The sequence below is a fragment of the Macaca mulatta genome, chromosome 10 (assembly GCF_049350105.2).
Source record: "Macaca mulatta isolate MMU2019108-1 chromosome 10, T2T-MMU8v2.0, whole genome shotgun sequence".
Classification (NCBI taxonomy): Eukaryota; Metazoa; Chordata; class Mammalia; order Primates; family Cercopithecidae; genus Macaca; species Macaca mulatta.
The window spans coordinates 17893332-17912506 of NC_133415.1; the positions used below are offsets into that span (position 1 = coordinate 17893332).

Below are 19175 nucleotides of genomic sequence, written 5' to 3' on the forward strand. Positions count from 1 at the left end.
GTGCTGTGTTTTTCAGCTCCATCAGGTCATTGATGTTCTTCTCTAAACTGGTTTTTCTAGTTAGCATTTCCTGTAACCTCTTTTCAAGGTTCTTCACTTCCTTGCATTGGGTTAGAACATACTCCTTTAGCTCGGAGGAGTTTCTCATTACCCACCCTCTGAAGCCTACTTCTGTCAATTTGTCAAACTCATTCTCCATTCGGTTTTGTGCCCTTGCTGGAGAGGAGATGCAATCATTTGGAGGAGAAGAGGCATTCTGGTTTTTGTTATTTTCAGCATTTTTGCAGTGGTTTTTCTTCATCTTCGTAGATTTATCTACCTTTGATCTTGGATGCCGATGGCCTTTGGATAGGGTTTTTTTTGTGGGCATCCTTTTTGTGGATGTTGATGTTATTGCTTTCTGTTTGTTAGTTTTCCTTCTAACAGTCAGGCCCCTCTTCTGCAGGTCTGCTGGAGTTTGGTGGGGGTCCACTCCAGACCCTGTTTGCTTGGGTATCACCAGTGGAGGCTGCAGAACAGCAAAGATTGCTGCCTGCTCCTTCCTCTGGAAGCTTTGTCCCAGAGGGGCACCTGCCTGATGCCATCTGGAGCTCTCCTGTTTGAGGTGTCTCCCAATCAGGAGGTACAGGAGTCAGTGACCCTCTTGAGGAGGCAGAGTCTGTCCCTTAGCAGTGCTCAAGTGCTGTGCTGGGAGATCCACTACTGTCTTCAGAGCCAGTAGGCAGGAACGTTTAAGTCTGCTGAAGCTGCACCCACAGCTGCCTTTTCCCCCAGGTGCTCTGTCTCAGGGAGATGGGAGTTTTATCTCTAAGCCCCTGAATGGAACTGCTGCCTTTCTTTCAGAGGTGCCCTGCCCAGTGAGGAGGAATCTAGAGAGGCAGTCTGGCCCCAGGTGCTTTGCCATGCTGTAGTGAATTCTGCACAGTCAGAGTTAACAGTGTGAGGGGAAAAACCACGTACTCAAGCTTCAGTATGGCGGACGCCCCTTTCTCCATCAAGCTCAGTCATCCCAGGTAGACTTCAGACTGCTGTGCTGGTAGGAAGAATTTCAAGCCAGTGGTTCTTAGCTTGCTGGGCTCTGTGGGAGTGGAACCTGTTGAGTGAGACCACTTGGCTCCCTACCTTCAGCCCCCTTTCCAGGGGAGTGACCGGTTATGTCTTGCTGGGATTCCAGCCTCCACCAGGGTATGAACAAAAATTCCTGCAGCTAGCTGGGTGTCTGCCTGGGCAGCCACGTTGACTTTTAGTGTAACTTATTTTCTAGTCTTTTGCACCTAAGAATTAGGTTTTATTTTTCTTCTCTTTCTTTGTGTTTACTGATCACGTTAACTTCTTAGATTCTTAAAAAGTTATTTTTGGTAGAATTCTTCTGTGATAAACCCCTGGTCCTGTTCAGAAGCTCCAGTAGACGCGCTTAAAAGTCTTGGCCTGCTGCAGCCATATTTCAAAGCACACTCTCCGCAAGCTGCTGGCCTCCTGCCCATGAGCAGTACGCTTCCTCTGTCTCCATCGTTTGGTGTCTTTAAGGATTTTAATGAAAAAGCCATAGAGGCAGACAAGAAATGTCAGTCAGTGGAGTCAAAATAGAAACTCTCTTCATCACAGTGCTTTTTGGTTCCAAGTGCTGAAGCTCATCTTGACATCCTGTCACGGTACAGGGCCACGTAACCAGGGATGCTGCCACCATCTGTGGGTGTTGCTGAAACTTCTCTGGGCTCCGAAAAGCATTTCTGAAAACTCTTCTATCACAATGCCAAGGCTGTCAGCTGAGCTGTCTGGTGATAGGAACAACGGGCCCTCATCAGTCCCTTTGCCCTCTTATCATTTGGTAATTATGTGTGTTTCAAATAGCTGCCTGTCTTACTCTTGCTTATTTCTGTTGCCTGGGCAGTGCTGTTTCAGTGATGGCCTGGCCTCTGTGTGCCTCAGAAGTTGGAGCAGAATGATCCCCTTTGATCTTCACTCATTCACATGTGTGTATGGATATGTGTATTTTTCTTGCCTTTCCAGTTCAGGTCTATTCTGGGACTCAGCTATTGTACAGAAGAAAAAACAGTCACTGGAACTAGTATTAGATTCCTGAACAGGAGACTTTCCTTTGCTACTCATTAGTCTTGTGACCTTAGACAATTCAGTTACCTTTTGGGAGTCTATTTCATCATTATAAAATGAAAATAATAACATGTTCTTCCCAGTGCAATTGTGAGGATGAAATGAGGTGGAGGCAGAGGAAGCTAACTGTGTAGGAGTGTCGCATATACTCATTATAAATATTCTACTTCTCCACTGCTACCTGAAAAATCAGCTAACAGTTAAATGATTTAAAACAGCACCAATTATTTTATTAGCTCTCATGGTTTCTGTGGGTCAGAGATTTCGGAAGGGCTTAGCTGAGTGGTTCTGGTATGGGGTCCCTCATACAGGTGGCATTAGTGTGTGGCTGGAGCTGGAACAGTACAATGCTGGAACAGTGGGTGCTCACCCAGCCTCCCTTTCTTTTAGACTTAGGTCCTCATGTGGTCTCTGCATGGGCTAGTTTGAGCTTCCTCACAACATGGCGGCTCTAGGTAGTCAGCTGCTTGCTTACATGGCAGCTAAAGGCTTTAACTACAAGTATTCCTGTAAGCAAAGCAGAAAGGAAGCACTTTTCATGACCTGGCCTCAGAAGCCACACAGTGTCACTTCTGCTGATAGTGTTTTCTGTTAGTTGAAATGGTCATAAAAGCCCACTCGGCACATACCCATCTCTCAGTGAGAGTAATATCTAGGAATTTGTTGATGTACTTAAGAACTGACACAATGGATATTGTTATTATGGAAAGTTAATGCATGTTACCCTCTGATGTCAGACCACTCCTTAAGGAAGTACTTGTTTTTCCTTCTGCTCCTTGCTTTGAACTTCACTTCTCAGTAGTAATGTATTATAGTAATAACAGTTAATCAGTCCTTGAAATGTATCAGACATCATGCTAGAGCTTTACATAAAATATCTCATGTAATTCACACAACGTACTTTCTTCATTTGACAGATTAGAAAACTGCTAGGAAAGGTTTTGTCGTTATTTCAGGGTCACACAGCCAGAAAGAGGTGGAGCTTGGGATTAAACCTAGGCAGTTTCATTCTAAAACCTGTTCTTTGAACCATTGCACTGAAGCTCTGTGAATTAGAGCTTGTAGGACCCAGACTCTCATCAGCTGCTGAGCCCAGATCCTTATTGTGTTTTTCACAGGGGCCTCACCTCTGCAGACTTTAGGGTCACCAGTCATGGGGATCATCTTTCACCTTGGGGGCTTTAGCAGCCCCGCGAGGTAATCATTCCTCAGTGAGTTTAGGCAAAGATCTGTCTGTTCTTCTAAAAGAAATTGGAATGTTTTAAATTATTTTCCAGACTATGGATGTATTTTTTAGCTCAGTGGGACATTGGTATTTGCTGGAGGCAACATGTTTATAAAACTCGATGCTTCTCACCTGTATATTCTGGGTCCTAACTAACCCTACAGTATTTTGATGCACTTTTTCTTTCTTTTTTTATTGTATCTTCATGGACTTTACATGATAACCGAGCAGTGAGGGGATTTGCCAGCTATCTTCCCATATCCCACATTGCTGTTGGAGGATACTATCATAGCATTTAGGCTCACATTTCATTAGCTTCATATGCCTTCTTTGGGGCTTCTTCAAGGATGTAAATCCACAAAAATAAAAATGTCTTCTTTAAATTTCAGGCCCTGGAATTAGGGGATGTTATAGCTGGAAGGAACCTGGTGGTATTGTCTCGTGCAGTTGTTTTCAGGGCACCTTAGGTACCCTCCCTGTATGTGAGTTATTTATTGCTACACAGCCAGATACCCTCAAAACTTAACAACTTAAAATGTCAAGCATTTATTATCTCGTACAGTTTCTGAAAATTAGGAATCTGGGAGCAGCTTGGTTGGGGATTATGACTCTCAATCTTTAAAGAGATTGCAATTAAGATGACATCAGGGATTGCAGTCATCCGAAGGCTTGATTGGGGCTGAAGACTCTGCATCCATGTAGTTTACTCACATGATTGGAGTTCTCATTTCCTTCAAGTGTTCTCATAACATAGCAGCTAGTTTTTCCCAGAGTAAGCAGTTTAAATGGAGAAGAAGTAAAAAACTGCAATGACTTTTATAACTTAGCCTCGGATGTCATATACCATTACTTCTACTGAATTCCATTGGTCCTACAGCCCAGCTCTGACACAGTATAGGCACAGGGTTTTCACACAGGGCATGAAAATTGGGGCAGGGATCTTTGGGGACAGTCTTGGAGGCTGGCTCCCACACTATGGCCAAAGCAAGGGATCATATCTCTGCCAGCCCCTTGTCTGCTGGCCTCAGAGTAGCCTTCTGTTGTTGCATATTGTGCTTTCTTATAAAATTTATTTTAGATATTGTGCCACTGAGAATAACAACAAGTAAAGATGCAACTCTCTCATTTTAAAAACAATGAAAGGGTTTTGCCTAAGGTTACAAAGTTGCAACCACAGCCCAGATGATGAGTCAGGTGTCTCACCTCCTCATTCCTGTGTTATCTGGGGAGAGGAGACAGGCAATGTCAGCATTTGATGGAACAGAGGGAATTGGGTACCTTGAAGACCTTCCTTTCAATGATGGGAAAAATACTATCCCAACCTTACTTGAAGGTAGAGGAAAGAGTAAGAAGAAAAGAATTTAATGCCTAACATTTGAGGAAATTTTGGGCTCAGATCTTAAATGTAGAACCTTCTGCTTACAATAGACTATAATTGTTATTATTATTGATGATTGCTGATACATACCCATTACTTACAAGGTACCAGGCTCTAAGCCCTTTACGCGAGTCATCTCAGTTAATTTGCCCAACATGGGGCTGGGCACGGTGGCTCATGCCTGTAATCCTAGTACCTTAGGAGGCTGAAGTGGAAGGATTACTTGAACACAGGGGTTCAAGACCAGCCTGGGGAACTTAGCGAGACCCCATCTCTCCAAAAAAAAAAAATACAAAATTTAGCTGGGCATGGTGGAGAACACCTATAATCCCAGCTTCTTGGGAAGCTAAGGTGAGAGGATCACTTGAGCCCAGGAATTTGAGGCTGCAGTGAGCCATGATTGTGCCACTGCACTCCAGCCTGGGTGACAGAGCAAGACCCTGTCTCTAAAATAAATAGTTGACACATTTCTTACTCCTCTTTATAGATGAGGAAACTGAGGTCCCAAGAGGTGGAGTTATGTCTTGAAATGTGGGGAAGAGTTGGATAGGTGAGGTGAAGGGGCAGAGCATTCTAGAATGAAGGCACATTCTAAAAGCAAGAAAGCTTGATGAGTCATCTAGCATGACCATAGCATAGCGCTACAATGATCATTGTTGAGTGATTGTCTGGCTAATGTGTGTGGACTTTTTGGACCAGGCCTGTCTTCCAGAGGCTCCCATGATGGATCAGTATTGGATTGTTGTTAGATAACCCACCCACCACAGACATGGGTCTCCCTGTATCGATTACACTTCTCTTCACCGACCCCAAAATCGGTCTCATCCTTTAATATGTTTTCTGTGTAAAATTTGGGTTTCTGATTTCTCAGGTGGCTATGCTCTTCATAACACAAACAAGTCAATCCTAAAGCAGGTTGGGATATGCAGGATAGAAAATCCTAGATGGTTCATTCATTCATCATCCATTATGTGCCTTGTCCATGGAGGGGACACCCAGAGACTCCCTGTTCTCACACCAGGCCCATGTGGTCACACCTGTTCCTTGCTGAGCCCCTGAAGGCTTGGCTTACAAAGCCAGGAGGTACATCTACTTCCATTTTCTGCATAATTGAAATAATTTTGTCTTTGCATCCGTGGTTCAGCATTTAGAGTAGACAGATTTAGATCAGTGGTGTCCCAAATCCTGGAGGTTTGTAAGCTGATTTGAGAGGGCACATTTGCCATATGTTTTAAAAATGTTAATAGGTACATATGTGTTTTATTGAGGCCATTACTGCAGGCTTAACAGCAGGACCGTGAATTCAACCCATCACTTCGTCATGGACTGGCTGAGCCCTCGGACCTTGGGCAAGTTACTTAACCACTCTGTGTCTTACCTTCTTCAGCTTGAATTTGGGAAAAACCTGGATATTAGGAAAATGCTGTATAGAAATTCTAAATCCTTTGTTCGATAGAGGCAGTGACTGAGGATCCAAGAGGTTAGATAATTTGCCCCAAATCACTTAGCTGGCACTACTGTATCATACTGGACCCCTGTTGACTCCAATAAGGACAACACCATGTTCGAGAGGTTGAAGAAGAGACTCAGAGCCAGTGAAGGAGACAGGGTTTGTGGAGAACTTACATACAGGGGTGGACCAGTGACCGCAGGCTGAACAGCAGAACTGCTACCATTTGTAAAAAGCATGCAGTTGATAATGTGTTTTCACTTAGCAGTCTCCACCCTGCAACCATTACTTAACCAAAAATAAAGGGCCTCGTTCCCCTGTACAGTCTGCATCCTAGGAAATGGGCCGGGGTTCGGACACTCCATGATTCTTTTTGTTTGTTTGTTTGTTTGTTTGGAGATAGAGTCTTGCTCTGTCACCCAGGCTAGAGTGCAGTGGCGCACTGTCGGCTCACTGCAACCTCCACCTCCTGGGTTCAGGTGATTCTCATGCCTCAGCCTCCCAAGTAGCTAGGATTATAGGCACCCAACACTGCGCCTAGCTAATTTTTGTATTTTTTGAGTAGAGGTGGGGTTTCACCATCTTCATCAGGCTCCTCTCGAACTCCTGACCTGTGACCCACCTGCCTTGGCCTCCCAAAGTGCTGGCATTACAGGCGTGAGCCACCACGCTTGGCCTAGGATTCTTAGCTCAGAACTCCAAACACACATCCTTCTTAGACCATATGGTCATTCTCAGAAATTGCTTAGGTAGAAGCCTGCACCCATTCTCATCTCTTTCCATTTTTCCTCACCCTGAAAAGAGTAACAAATTCCAAGGCCTTGGGACACGTGGTAGTAGCTGTAAGAAGAACGCAGCCCTTCCTTGTCTTACCCAAGTGAAGAAAAGTGGTGCCCTCTACTTGAGAGGAATTGGAAATAGATTATTTGCACACCCTCATACTCTCTCAAAATAATCACAGTTAACATCTGTTGAGTTTTTACTATAGAGTCTCTTCGAAGTGCTTCTGCTAGAGCAGCGGTTCTCAAAGTGTGGTCCCTGGGCCAGCAGCAGCAATGTCACCTGGATGCAGACTGTTCTCAGACCCCCACTCCAGAGATGCTGGATCAGAAACTGGGGAATAGCCCGCACTCTGTTTTAACAAGCCCCCCCCCCCCGGTGATTCTGATGCATACTGGAGTTGGAGAGCCACGTACTCTGTGTCCTCAACAAGCCCTTTAAGATTATGTCCCCCGTTATACAGATGATGAAGTCAAACCAGGAGGACTCTGAACAGCGTCTTGTGCTGTTTGTTCATGCAGGAAACATTAATAAGAATTGATTTATTAGGGATACTTTATTGCACTCATTTGTTTGATCCTCACACAACCCAATCAGTAGCTATTTTTATCTCCATTTTACGGATGAGGCAAGTGAAGCTCAGGGACACTAAATAACTCTTCCAAGGTCACGCAGCCACTTAGCTTTGAGGTTGTGGCTCCAATCAAGATCTCTCTACTCTTGTTGCGGGATTTTCACACTACGTTGCACCTGCCTCCGACTCTCGCTGCTGCCTGTCTGACCCCAGCTGTTTGCTTCTCCCCAGCTCTCAGAGCATCTGTCCTCTGGGAGGTCTTGCCTGTCCCCCTCAACCCCACCAAAAGTCTGCAGCTGCCATCCAGAATCTGGGCTGAGCCTGTCTTTCCATAGCGCACCTGATGCCCAAGTTTAAATGGGTTTCACCTCTCACTCCCTCAGTCTCTCTGATAGGAGAGGCTTTAACTGAATCGTGCCCCCAGGCAGAATGGCCTGAAGGGGGCACCAGGCCCTGTGGGCAAGAGAAGCAGGGCTGACAGGGTGTTGAAGGCTTGTGCCAGGGCCACAGCTTGCCTGGCATCCGTTAGTTTGGTGTGAATTTCTTCTGGGACGATGATTTTTTTCCCTGTATTTGTGTGTGAAAAACTGCCCCCTGGGGATTCTTTCTTGCTGGGAGGCAGAGCATGGAGAACTTTGTTTTTCAGGTTTTCATAGAGCCTGACCAGCACAAAGTCACAAATCCAGGCTGGCCCTGATATCACCAGTTGCTCTTGTGTAGTCACTGAAATGCCTTCTCCTCCAGGATGCTCTCCCTACATTGTCTCTATCTGGGTGATGCTGGCCACTGTGGGATACAAAGACACGGAGCTTGCCATCGTAGGATTGTTCTCATTCTCCTGTGGGATCTCCTGGTTAGCTATCATATTGTCTCTGCACCTGACTTTGGGGAATGGGGATTGTCTTAAAATGTACCTTTATTTCCTCCAAGCCCAGCACAGTGCCTGGAACGCTGGCAACTCTAAAAACATCAATGTTATGAATCTTTTGTGCAGGTTCTAAGACAAAGGTCATCCCTTGACCCCAGCGGGGTCAGGAATGAACCCAGTTCACAGTTCTGCACTACCTTCCCTGTATCATCAGGTACAGCCTGCAAGATTCAAGGTGTGCTGGGCACCATGTCTAGGATGACAGGAAATGAGCGGAAGCCTTAGCGTTGCCTTAGAAAGAGCTTTTATGGTTCATTACTCAAGAGCTTTGTAAAACTTTTAAAAAGTATAAAATGTATAAATTCTCAAGTTGGTTACATTGGTGCCGTTTCCTTTAGGGATCAGAAATTATCTATGAATGGCTGAAAGTCTTCTGTGCTTTCTTTCCAGCCAACAGGATACGTGGGATGCTGAGGAAAGGTCCTCAGTGTTGGGCAGGTCCTGGCAGGTTGCAGCTTGCATGCTCAGGGGCCGAAATGGTTCCAGGAGGGGCCAAGAGGTCGCTGAGGGGAGGCAATACACAGGCAGGAAGGTGTTAAGGAACCCAGTAAGGACTGGAACTGTGGGATCGGGCCCCTGACAGAAGCCGGGGAAATCTGACCTCTGAGACCCCCACTGGTGCCTCCCAGTGACCAAACTCAACCCGAAATCTGAGGCAAAAGGAGCCCACTTAACTTGGCCTATAAAGGTCAGACTCGGCCAGGCACGGTGGCTCACACCTGTAATCCCAGCACTTTGGGAGGCCGAGGTGAGTGGATCACATGACGCCAGGGGTTAAAGACCAATCTGACCAACATGGCCAGACCCCATCTCTACTAAAAATACAAAAAGTAGCTGGGCATGATGGCCGCATGCCTATAGTCCCAGCTACTTGAGAGGCTGAGGCAAGAGAATTGCTTGAACATGGGATGTAGAGTTGGAATGAGCTGAGGTCATACCACTGCATTCCAGCCTGGGCGACAGATAGAAACTCGGTCTCAAAAAACTAAACAAAAGGCCAGACTCTCCAGACATAGGACAATTAGGAGAAGGGTAGAGAGTGAGTTGGAGGGGCAAATGAGAACATCAGATCATCCTCCATCTGGACTTTGTGACAGAGAAACATGAGTGTTACGTCTATACAGTCACATGTTGCCTAATGACGTCTGTCAACAGTGGACTGCATATACCACACTGCTCCCATCAGATCATAATGGAACTAAAAATTCCTGTTGCCTAGTGACATCATAGCCATCTTAACATCACATGCAACACATTACTCGTGTTTGGTGATGTTGGTGTCAACAAACCTACTGCACTGCCATTTGTATAAAACTATAGTGCAATTATGTACAGTACATAATACTTGATAAAAAATGGCTGTTACTAGTGTATGTATTTATCATACTATCATTATTTTAGTGTATTCCTTCTACTTATGTTTTTTTTTTTTAAGTTAACTGTAAAACAGCCTCAGGCAGGTCCTTCAGGAGGTATTTCAGAAGGCATTATTATCCCAGGAGATGACAGCTCCGTGTGTGTTAATGCCCCTGAAGACCTTCCAGTGGGACAAGGTAAGAAGGTAGAAGACAGTGATATTGATGATCCTGACTCTATGTAGGCCTAGGCTAAGGTGTGTGTTTGTGCTTTAGTTTTTAACAAAACAATTTTAAAACTTAAATTATTTTTAAAATAGAAAACTGCTTATAGAATAAGAATATAAAGAAAAATATTTTCATACAGCTGTACAAGGTGTTTGTGTTTCAAACTATGTGTTATCATAAAAGAGTCCAAAAGTTAAGAGCCAGGCACAGTGGGGCGCACTTATAGTCCCAGATACTCTGGAAGCTGAGACGGGAAGGTTGCTTGAGCCCAGGAGTTCGAGGCTGTTGTGTGCTGTGATCATGGCCGTGAATAACCACCGTACTCCAGCCTGGACAATATAGCAAGACCCCATCTCTTTAAAAATAGAGATAGTTAAAAAAATTTTAAAATTTGTAAAGTAAAAAAGTTCCAGTAAGCTAAGTTTAATTTATTATTGAAGACAGAGAAATATTTTTTATAAATGTAGTGTAGTGTAAGTATACCATGTTTATGAACTAAGTGTACACAGTAGTGTACTAGAATGTCCCAGGCCTTCACATTCTTTGACCACTCACTCACTGACTCACCCAGAGCTACTTCCATTTCTGGGAACTGTAATCATGATGAATACCCTATACAGGTGCACCATTTTTTTCTCTTATATTTTTACTGTACCTTTTCTATGTTAAGAGAGAGAAGTACTCACCATTGTGTTACAGTTGTCTACAGGATTCAGTGTAGTATCATGTATACACATTTGTAGACTAGGAGCAATAGACTCTACTATATAGCCTTTGTGTGTTGAAGGCTATACCATCTAGGGTTGTGTAAGTGCACTCTAAAGTTGCTCGGAAGACAAAGTCACCTGACGATGATAGGCTACTCAGAAGATATCTGTGGTTTTTTGTTTGTTTATTTTTTTTGAGACAGAGTCTCACTCTGTCGCCCAGGCTGGAGTGCAGTGGCGCGATCTCGGCTCACTGCAAGCTCCGCCTCCCGGGTTCACGCCTTTTTCCTGCCTCAGCCTCCCGAGTAGCTGGGACTACAGGTGCCCGCCACCACACCCGGCTAATTTTTTTTTTTTTTTGTATTTTTAGTAGAGACGGGGTTTCACCGTGTTAGCCAGGATGATCTCGATCTCCTGACCTCATGATCCTCCCGCCTCGGCCTCCCAAAGTGCTGGGATTACAGGCATGAGCCACCGTGCCTGGCCATCTGTGTTGTTAAGCAAAGCATGACCGTAACTGCGGGTATAGAGAGGAAGGCCTAGTGCAAGGACCAGTGGTCACTGATTCTGACATTCAGATCCCAACCTTTGGTTTGTTTGTTTGTTTTTTGGTTTTTGGGTTTTTTTGAGTGGGGGTGCGGTTTGAGACAGAGTTTTACTCTTGTTGCCTAAGCTGGAGTACAATGGCGAGATCTCGGCTCAGTGCACCTTCCGCCTCCCAGGTTCAAGCGACTCTCCTGCCTCAGCCTCCTGAGTAGCTGGGATTATAGGCACGTGCCACTACGCCCGGCTAATTTTTTGTATTTTTAGTAGAAACGGGGTTTCACCGTGTTAGCCAGGCTGGTCTCAAACTCCTGACCTCAGGTGATCTGCCCGCCTCGGCCTCCCAAAGTGCTGGGATTACAGGCATGAGTCACCACACCCAGCAAAATTAGCCAGCAGTGATGATGTGTGCCACCATGTTGGCCAGGCTGGTCTCGAACTCTTTACCTCAGATGATCCGCCCGCCTTGGCCTCTCAGAGTGAGCCACAGGCATGAACCAAGACCCCACCCTTTGATAGGAGGAATGTTGAGTAGTTGTAACCATTTTTAATCTACCACACCAAGAAACTTAAAAACTGAACTTAATAGCTTCAAGCCCTAAAGTCATAGGACAAAACCATTTTTGTGACCCCATTCTTTCAAGGATCATTTATCTTTCTCCCTACTCTCCCCATTCTCACTCCAACCCCTGCCCCACTCATGTTTCACTTCTGTAACCGCAAATTTTGCACCACCCAAAACTCCTCTAAGAGCATAGTCGATGCCACTGTGATTTTCTGCTTTCCCGGGTAGCAGGGCCCTGCTGCTCCGCCTCCAGATGATGCATTTATTCATGGTGGCAGGTGTATTCGATGAAACTAAAGAGATTGGAAAATTATGTAAAGTGTTTGAGAATGTGCATGCTTGTGCTTGCATTTAATGGGTCTGTTTTAAAAAGTCCCTGAACCCTGAAGCCAAGACAAAGTTTGATATCTCTGAGGCCGTATGTTTCAATATTTGTGATTCTGAAGCGCCTGATTCAGCGTGTTTTTCCCCATTCTCATCCCCTTCCCAGTTATGTCTTCCACGTGCAGGCGTTTTCCTATTCATTTCCCTCATGATTGAAATGGTGACAGTTACATCTGCATTATAATCTTTCATCCTGAGTCTTTTACAGATATTATCCAGAGATAAGCTGTGCTTTCTTTCTTTTACAGGTGGAGAAAGTAAAATATGCATAAATTAGCCTGAAAAAAAGGTACCAGAAAACCCAGAGCGATCTGACATCGCTTCATGTTGCTTCATTTTGCTCCCTCATCCCTCATACAGGGTTTTCTAACAGCAGTCCTCTTGACCTTTGGGGAAGGATAGGTCTTTGTTTTGGGGGCTGTCTTGTGCATTGCGGGATGTTTAGCAGCATCCCTGGCCTCTACTCACAGATGCCAGTAGCATCCCCCTGTCCCCCACCCCAGACCCACCAAGTAGTGACATCCAAGACTGCCTCCAGGCATGGCAGATTTCCTGAGGGTTGGAGGACACGGAGGTGAATTGTCCCTGGTTGAGAAGTACTGCCTTCCAGTAGAGCATGTGAAGCTCCTGGGCATCAGGGACTGTGAATTACTGGTCTGAGGGGATGGAGGGCCTGGGGCACAGAGTATATCTTCAAAATCTTTTGAGTGTTTCTGATGTACCACCAGGGTTAAGAATCCGTTCCAGGCGGGGCACAATGGCTTATGCCTGTAATCCCAGCACTTTGGGAGGCCGAGGTGAGTGGATCACTTGAGGTCAGGAGTTTGAGACCAGCCTGACCAACATGGTGAAATCCCAGCTCTACTAAAAATACAAAAATTACCTGGGCATAGTGGTGGGTGCTTGTAATCCTAGCTACTCAGGAGGCTGAGGCAGGAGAATCACTTGAACCCAGGAGGCGGAGGTTGCAGTGAGCTGAGATCACACCACTTCATTCCAGCCTGGGTGACAAAGTGAGACTCTGTCTCAGAAAACAGCAAAAACAATCTGTTCCAGAATTCAAATCCCAATTCTCTAAGCCTGAGTTTCCTGATCTGTGATACTAAAATGATAATATTGTACCTGTCTCATACAACTGTGAGCCTGAAATCTGGTAATATTAAGCACAGTGCCTGGAATGTCATCATTTGCTCACTACATACTAGCTTTCGTGATACTTCTCATTCCTCTCTTTCATCTCCCCTCCTCTTTCTTCTTGGAAGCAGGTATAAGAGCAGAGGCTGGGACTGTAGCACCCATCTGGGTTGGGAATTTGCATTTTGAGTGTGGGGGTAGGGTATATAGGGGAGATGAGAGCAGAGTGGGGTGATGGTTCAGATGAACCCTGGTGGGGGCCGGCATGGAGCCTGACAGTCAAGGGCAAAGGGACCCTCCATAGAGGAAGAGGAATGGTAGAGTGATATGAGGCTCTGAGAGTCGTATTCATATGGCAAGCCCATAATTGTAGGATTTCTGAGAAAATTAGATTCTATATGAAGCCAAAGTCCAGTTTCTCGTACTGGGAATAGGTGTCCAAGGTGGGGTGAAGGTCATTGGGGTTAAATGGGTCATGGATGTGGATTTGAGGCTGTGGGATGGTTCATCCCTGATGGCCGAACCTCCCGTGCTGATGTAAGAAAGGGGTGATGAAGGAGGCCTGGAAACCAGAGGACATTGTCACGTCACCCTGTATGGGAGGGGCCCAGATATCAGGACTGCATTTTGACATGGCTGGTTGGGATAACGAGGTATCTGGAAGCCCATGTCATGGGAGCAAGAGCTGTGAGGAGTTCTGGAAAAGAAAAGGCATCCCTCAGGTGCCCTCCTTTAATGGATGTATTGAGTACTGGAGGAAACGTCATCGTTCTACAATATGCCCAGGACAGAATGCAACTGGAGTGGGTGTTAAGAGGCAGGTTTCCGTTCAAGGAAGGCTGTGCTTCAGTAGAAAGGACAAAATCCAGAAGTGTGAACTCTCCATTCTTTCCGAGGCTGGATGATGATGTCTCGTCTGGGATGCCCTAGGATGGTGCTTTCCGATCTTTTTCAAGTTGTGCTACACATAGAAAATGATAACGGCTGTGGTGCAGGAGGAAAATAGAAAAGTTGCTTGAGGATGCCAGCCCTGCCCAGTAATTCAGAGGGCGTAAACAGATGAGTATATTTGTCACCTGTAATTCAGTCATGGCACACTGAGGTGCCTCGGCACTCCATTTGGGAAGCCCGGCTCTGGAGGTCCTTTTTTGGCATCATTGGAACTCAGTGTGGTGGGCAGCATATTCCCTCACTCCTTAGCACCATCCTGCAAGATACGTGTCTTGACGCTTAAGTGGCAATGAGTTAGTGGACCCTGCAGCTCTCCAAGGGTCACCGTGGGTTCAAGGATTCATGTCTGAGGCCCATGCTCCTGGCTACTTAGTTGAGATGACCCCTTGGGTTCCCTTCAGTTCTGCCAGTCTTCCGTTCTTTGAACTGTATCCCAGATGGGGTGCAGGGGTGTTCATGTGTCCCCTTTGTCCCTTTTATTAGGTTGACTCTAACCCAACACATCTTGTGGGAACATTTCACAAACTCTCCGAGCCATAACTTCTTAGTCTGAGATCCCCGATTGTTGGTTCATACTTTCAGGACGTATTTCTTTCCTCTCTGTTTAACCAGTTGTCATTGTCACTCAGCTTGGGGACAGGAGACTCACTGTTTGCCTATTTGAGCCAATCACCATCTCTCTTGTCCCCAAAATGTAATTGGAAGGAGACTTAATGGTTTCCAAATGATAATAGCTCCATAAACCGATTAAAAGGACCTTAATAAAACTGTCTTGAGTTATTTTCCACAGCTGCAGACGGTGTCCTTTGTTTTCTAACGATGCCAAAAAGAAATCAGGGCAATTTTTCTTTCTAGTGTGATCTGAAGCACCAGGAAGGCCTCCTTCCGTCTGTCTGACTGCTCACCCTGTCCTCTTTTCTTCCCAGACAATCCACGTTGCTATTGTCTGCGCCGGATACAATGCCAGCCGGGATGTCGTCACCCTGGTCAAATCCGTCCTGTTCCATAGGTAAGAACAACTTCTGTGCTGTGTGGGCAGAGGTCTGTCACTGCCTGCCTGTGGATTTCCTTGGGGAAGGGTTAAATAACAGCAAAATTTCTCATCAATCATTCTAGCTGCCATAAAAGTGTAATTTTTGTCTGAAACCCTGAGGAGATGATTGTGTTAACAATGTTTAATGACAGCGATTAGGTGCTGTCTTGCCATGTTTAGAATTGTAACTCTCAGACCTAATGCAATCTTAAAGGATGCCTCAAATCTGATGCTTCAGTCTCTCTATCGGCTTCCCCTGCCTGGCATTTACCAGACCTCAGTTGTTATACATCCTTGTCGGTAGGTTGTGTTATGGATTGAGTTATGTCCACCACAATTCTTATGTTGAGGCCCTCATCCCTGGTACCTGAGAATACGACTGTATTTGGAGATAGGGTATTTAATTAGATTAAAATGGGGTCATTAGAGTAGGCTCTAATCTAATGTGACAGGTGTCCTTTAAAAAAAAAAAAAAAAAGGAGATTGGGATACAGACATGTGCCAAACACAGACCATGTGAACATACATTGAGAAGGAGGCCATCTGCAAGTCAAGAGAGCGGCCTCAAAAGATGTTGGACTTCTAGCCACATAGATGGTGGGAAAATAAATTTCTCTTGTTTTATCCACCTAGTCTGTGGTGTTCCACTGACTTCCTCTATTCTGATGTGGGCTGTCCCACTACTGGGCATTTCTGACTAGAAAAGTCTTGCCTTACATTAAAGTTTCCCAACCTATGGATGATCCCCATTGACTGATGGATCCCCCATGGGAACCATCTTCTTAAGGATTGGTGGTTCTTCTACCTGGAAGTGATAATGCCTCTGGATGCTCATCACTTCTCCTTGTGACACTTCCAGCACTGGCTTCTGCTTTCTCAGGGAACTTTTCTTCTGTTCCTCACTATTTTGATTGGCATCTACACATACCCAGGGTCCTATCCAGAATGGCGTTCACGGTTCCAGCCAGTGCCCTTGGCTCTGCTTTAAAACTCTTGCGAAAGGTTTGGATGAAGCTTATCCAAAGCTGTAGCCAACAGCATGGAAACCTATTGGGTGGATGAGGCAGGATCCAGGAGGCTCTCCATGGTAGGAATAGTGGTGAAAAGTTTTCAGAGGTCAGCTGAACAGAGATCCATGTAAAATGCTGCACCTGAATCTGTCAATCGCATAAACAAAGATGGGAGCCATGGTGGGCTTCCCAGACCTACCAACCCTGCAAGGAACTGGGATTTCATCATTGATTCCACCTTCTCTCTGTCTTTCAACAAGCCCATCTGCAGTCAGTGCTTTGCGATTCTCCCTCTGAGAGTTTTCACTTTCTCCCCCTTTCTCTCCATCCCCACGGCAACTGGTGTCGTTCAGGGCCACCTGTCCTCTCACCTTCATGTGTCCTTCCTGCCTCCCCAGTTTCTACTCTTCAGATCATCTGCTGTGATTCCAGAATGACATTTCAAACAGGCACATCTGATTTCTCAAAACCTTTTAGCGGCTTCTCCTTGTCAAGGGGTGGAAATCAAACCTCTTTACCATGGCACAAAGACCAGGTTGATCTCCATGGTGCTTTCTGTCTCCTCTTTTTGCTTTGACTTCAGACTCCAGCAGCTCTGAACTGCTTGTAGCTCCCCAACCCCTGCATAGCGTGTCCGGCCTGTTGTGTCTCGTTCTGCTGCTCCGTCTACCCATTTCTCCCTCCTCCTCCATTTCCTCCCACCCTCACATTGGCAAACTGCCTCTTAGCCTTTCAGACTACATAAGCATCTTTTCTAATAGGAAGCCAACCTTCTGCCTGGGTTGGGGTTTCTCGTCTACCAGCTCACAATACCATGTGCGTCTTTCCATCATTAGATTTATTACACTATGTTTTATATATGTATTCATTATAGGTCTGCTGTAGCAGAATGTGGGCTTTCTGGAAGGCAGAACCCATGCCATCATTTTCTATGTCTCTAGTATCTTAGCAAAGTACCTGACACATATTACATGCTCAATAAATGTTAACTTATTTGACAAGTCAATCTGGGGGAGTTCATTAATAAAGAACATGAAGATATTTATTATTCAATCAATTAACTAATATATCCAGCCCAGACTTAGTTCAGTTCCACATTCATGACACTATATAGCTGAGTGATTTTCAGCAGGTCATTTTAACTTTATTTTTATTTATTTATTTTTCTGAGATGGAGTTTCGCTCTTGTCGTCAAGGCTGGAGTGTGATGGTGCAATCTTGGCTCACTGTAACCTCTGCCTCCTGGATTTTAGTGATTCTCCTGCCTCAGCCTCCCCAAGTAGCTGGCTTTATAGGCGCCCGCCACCACACCCAGCTAATTTTTGTATTTTTAGTAGAGACAGAATTTCTCCATGTTGGCCAGGCTGGTCCCGAACTCCTGACCTCAGGTGATCCACCCACTTTGGCCTCCCAAAGTGCTGGGATTACAGGTGTGAACCACTGCCCCCAGCCATTTTAACTCTTTAGACTTCAGTTGTTTTAATCAGTTAACTTTTGCTGTGTGTCAGTTCACCCTAAAACTTATTGGTCTAAAACATTTTCATATTAGTTCAGTTGTTTCTACTGGACTCACCAGTGCGGTTCTTTTGCTGAGCCCCTTATGTGCCTGCAGCAAGCTGGCAAGTTAGCAAGCGTCAAATTCACTGCCCAGCCTGAATGAGGAAGTGGATAGGAGAAGTAAGCAATCAACGAATAGATCACAGTTCACTAGAGAGGCTGTCAGTTCTTCATCATAGCGCTGTCCAGTTGGAGTTATGATTTCAGTTGTATATTTGAGGAGGAAATGGGAACACCAGATAAAAAATGACCAAATGGGGCTTGACCTACTGTCTTCTGAACTGAGGTGAGATGCCCTTTCCCCATTGTTATTGTTTCTCTGCAGTTTTGAAGGCTCCTTTCAGTACTACGGCCTTCATCTTGTGGCTTAAAACCAGGCATTTTGTACACTAAGCATTGAAGTAGATGAGTGGTCTTCAACCTTTTATGTATTTACTACTTGTTGCCATGATGTATCAGGTCCCTCCCTGATTAACAACAACTACAACAAAAAAAGCCCACTTTCTACGAAAGGGCCTTTGCATGATTGTAGGTATTCAATTATGCTATTTCTCAATTATGGCAAAGTTAAAGGTCATAAAAACCTCTGATGTTGTGTATAAATTTTATTCCTGTTGCTTTAGCTGCAAATCAAATAATCTAATAGTTGTTGAAATTGTAAGAATCCTGTTGGGTATAAACTTTTACTCCTACAGTAACAGTGCAGCACAAAGATGTTAAATTTAAAAATAGCAGTAGTAGTATTATTAACTGCTGATGGCATGTCATACTTTTAAGGCGGCGTGGGGACTTGAGAAGAAAGCAAATCCTTAGTATGTACTATGAAAATTCTGCATCCCATTTGTTATGCTGAGCCCCTGTCTACTCCAGTGGGCATGGCACCAGGTTCAAGAGGCCAAAGAAGAGACCCAGGGCCAGCAAATGAGACACTGGGTTTAACTGGGGGCTTACATATATGGGAAGAGATTCCAGTGGCAGTGGGCTGGACAGATCTGCCATATGTACAGCCCAGTGGCAACAGGCTGGTCAGGAGAACCCCAGGACGCAGTGGCAGCAGGCTGGGCAGGAAAACTGCAACTACTTATGAAAGGCATGCAGTTTATATAACATTTTCACTTAGTACCTGTATTAGTCCATTTTCATACTAGTATAAAGAACTGCTTGAGACTGGTTAATTTATAAAGGAAAGGGGTTTAATTGACTCACAGCTTAGCATGGCTGGGGAAGCCTCAGGCAACCTACAATCATGGCGGAAGGTGAA

The 19175-nt window shown here is 45.2% G+C and overlaps 1 protein-coding gene across 26 annotated transcripts in view; it reads left to right on the forward strand.

The window, feature by feature from the left end:
* LARGE1 (LARGE xylosyl- and glucuronyltransferase 1) overlaps window positions 1-19175 on the forward strand; it is a 634395-nt gene that overhangs the window by 280566 nt on the left and 334654 nt on the right. For all 26 annotated transcript variants that reach the window (XM_015150011.3, XM_077948921.1, XM_077948914.1 and 23 more), the window contains 1 exon segment: window positions 15241-15323. In XM_015150011.3, coding sequence (XP_015005497.1) covers window positions 15241-15323 — 83 coding nt within the window.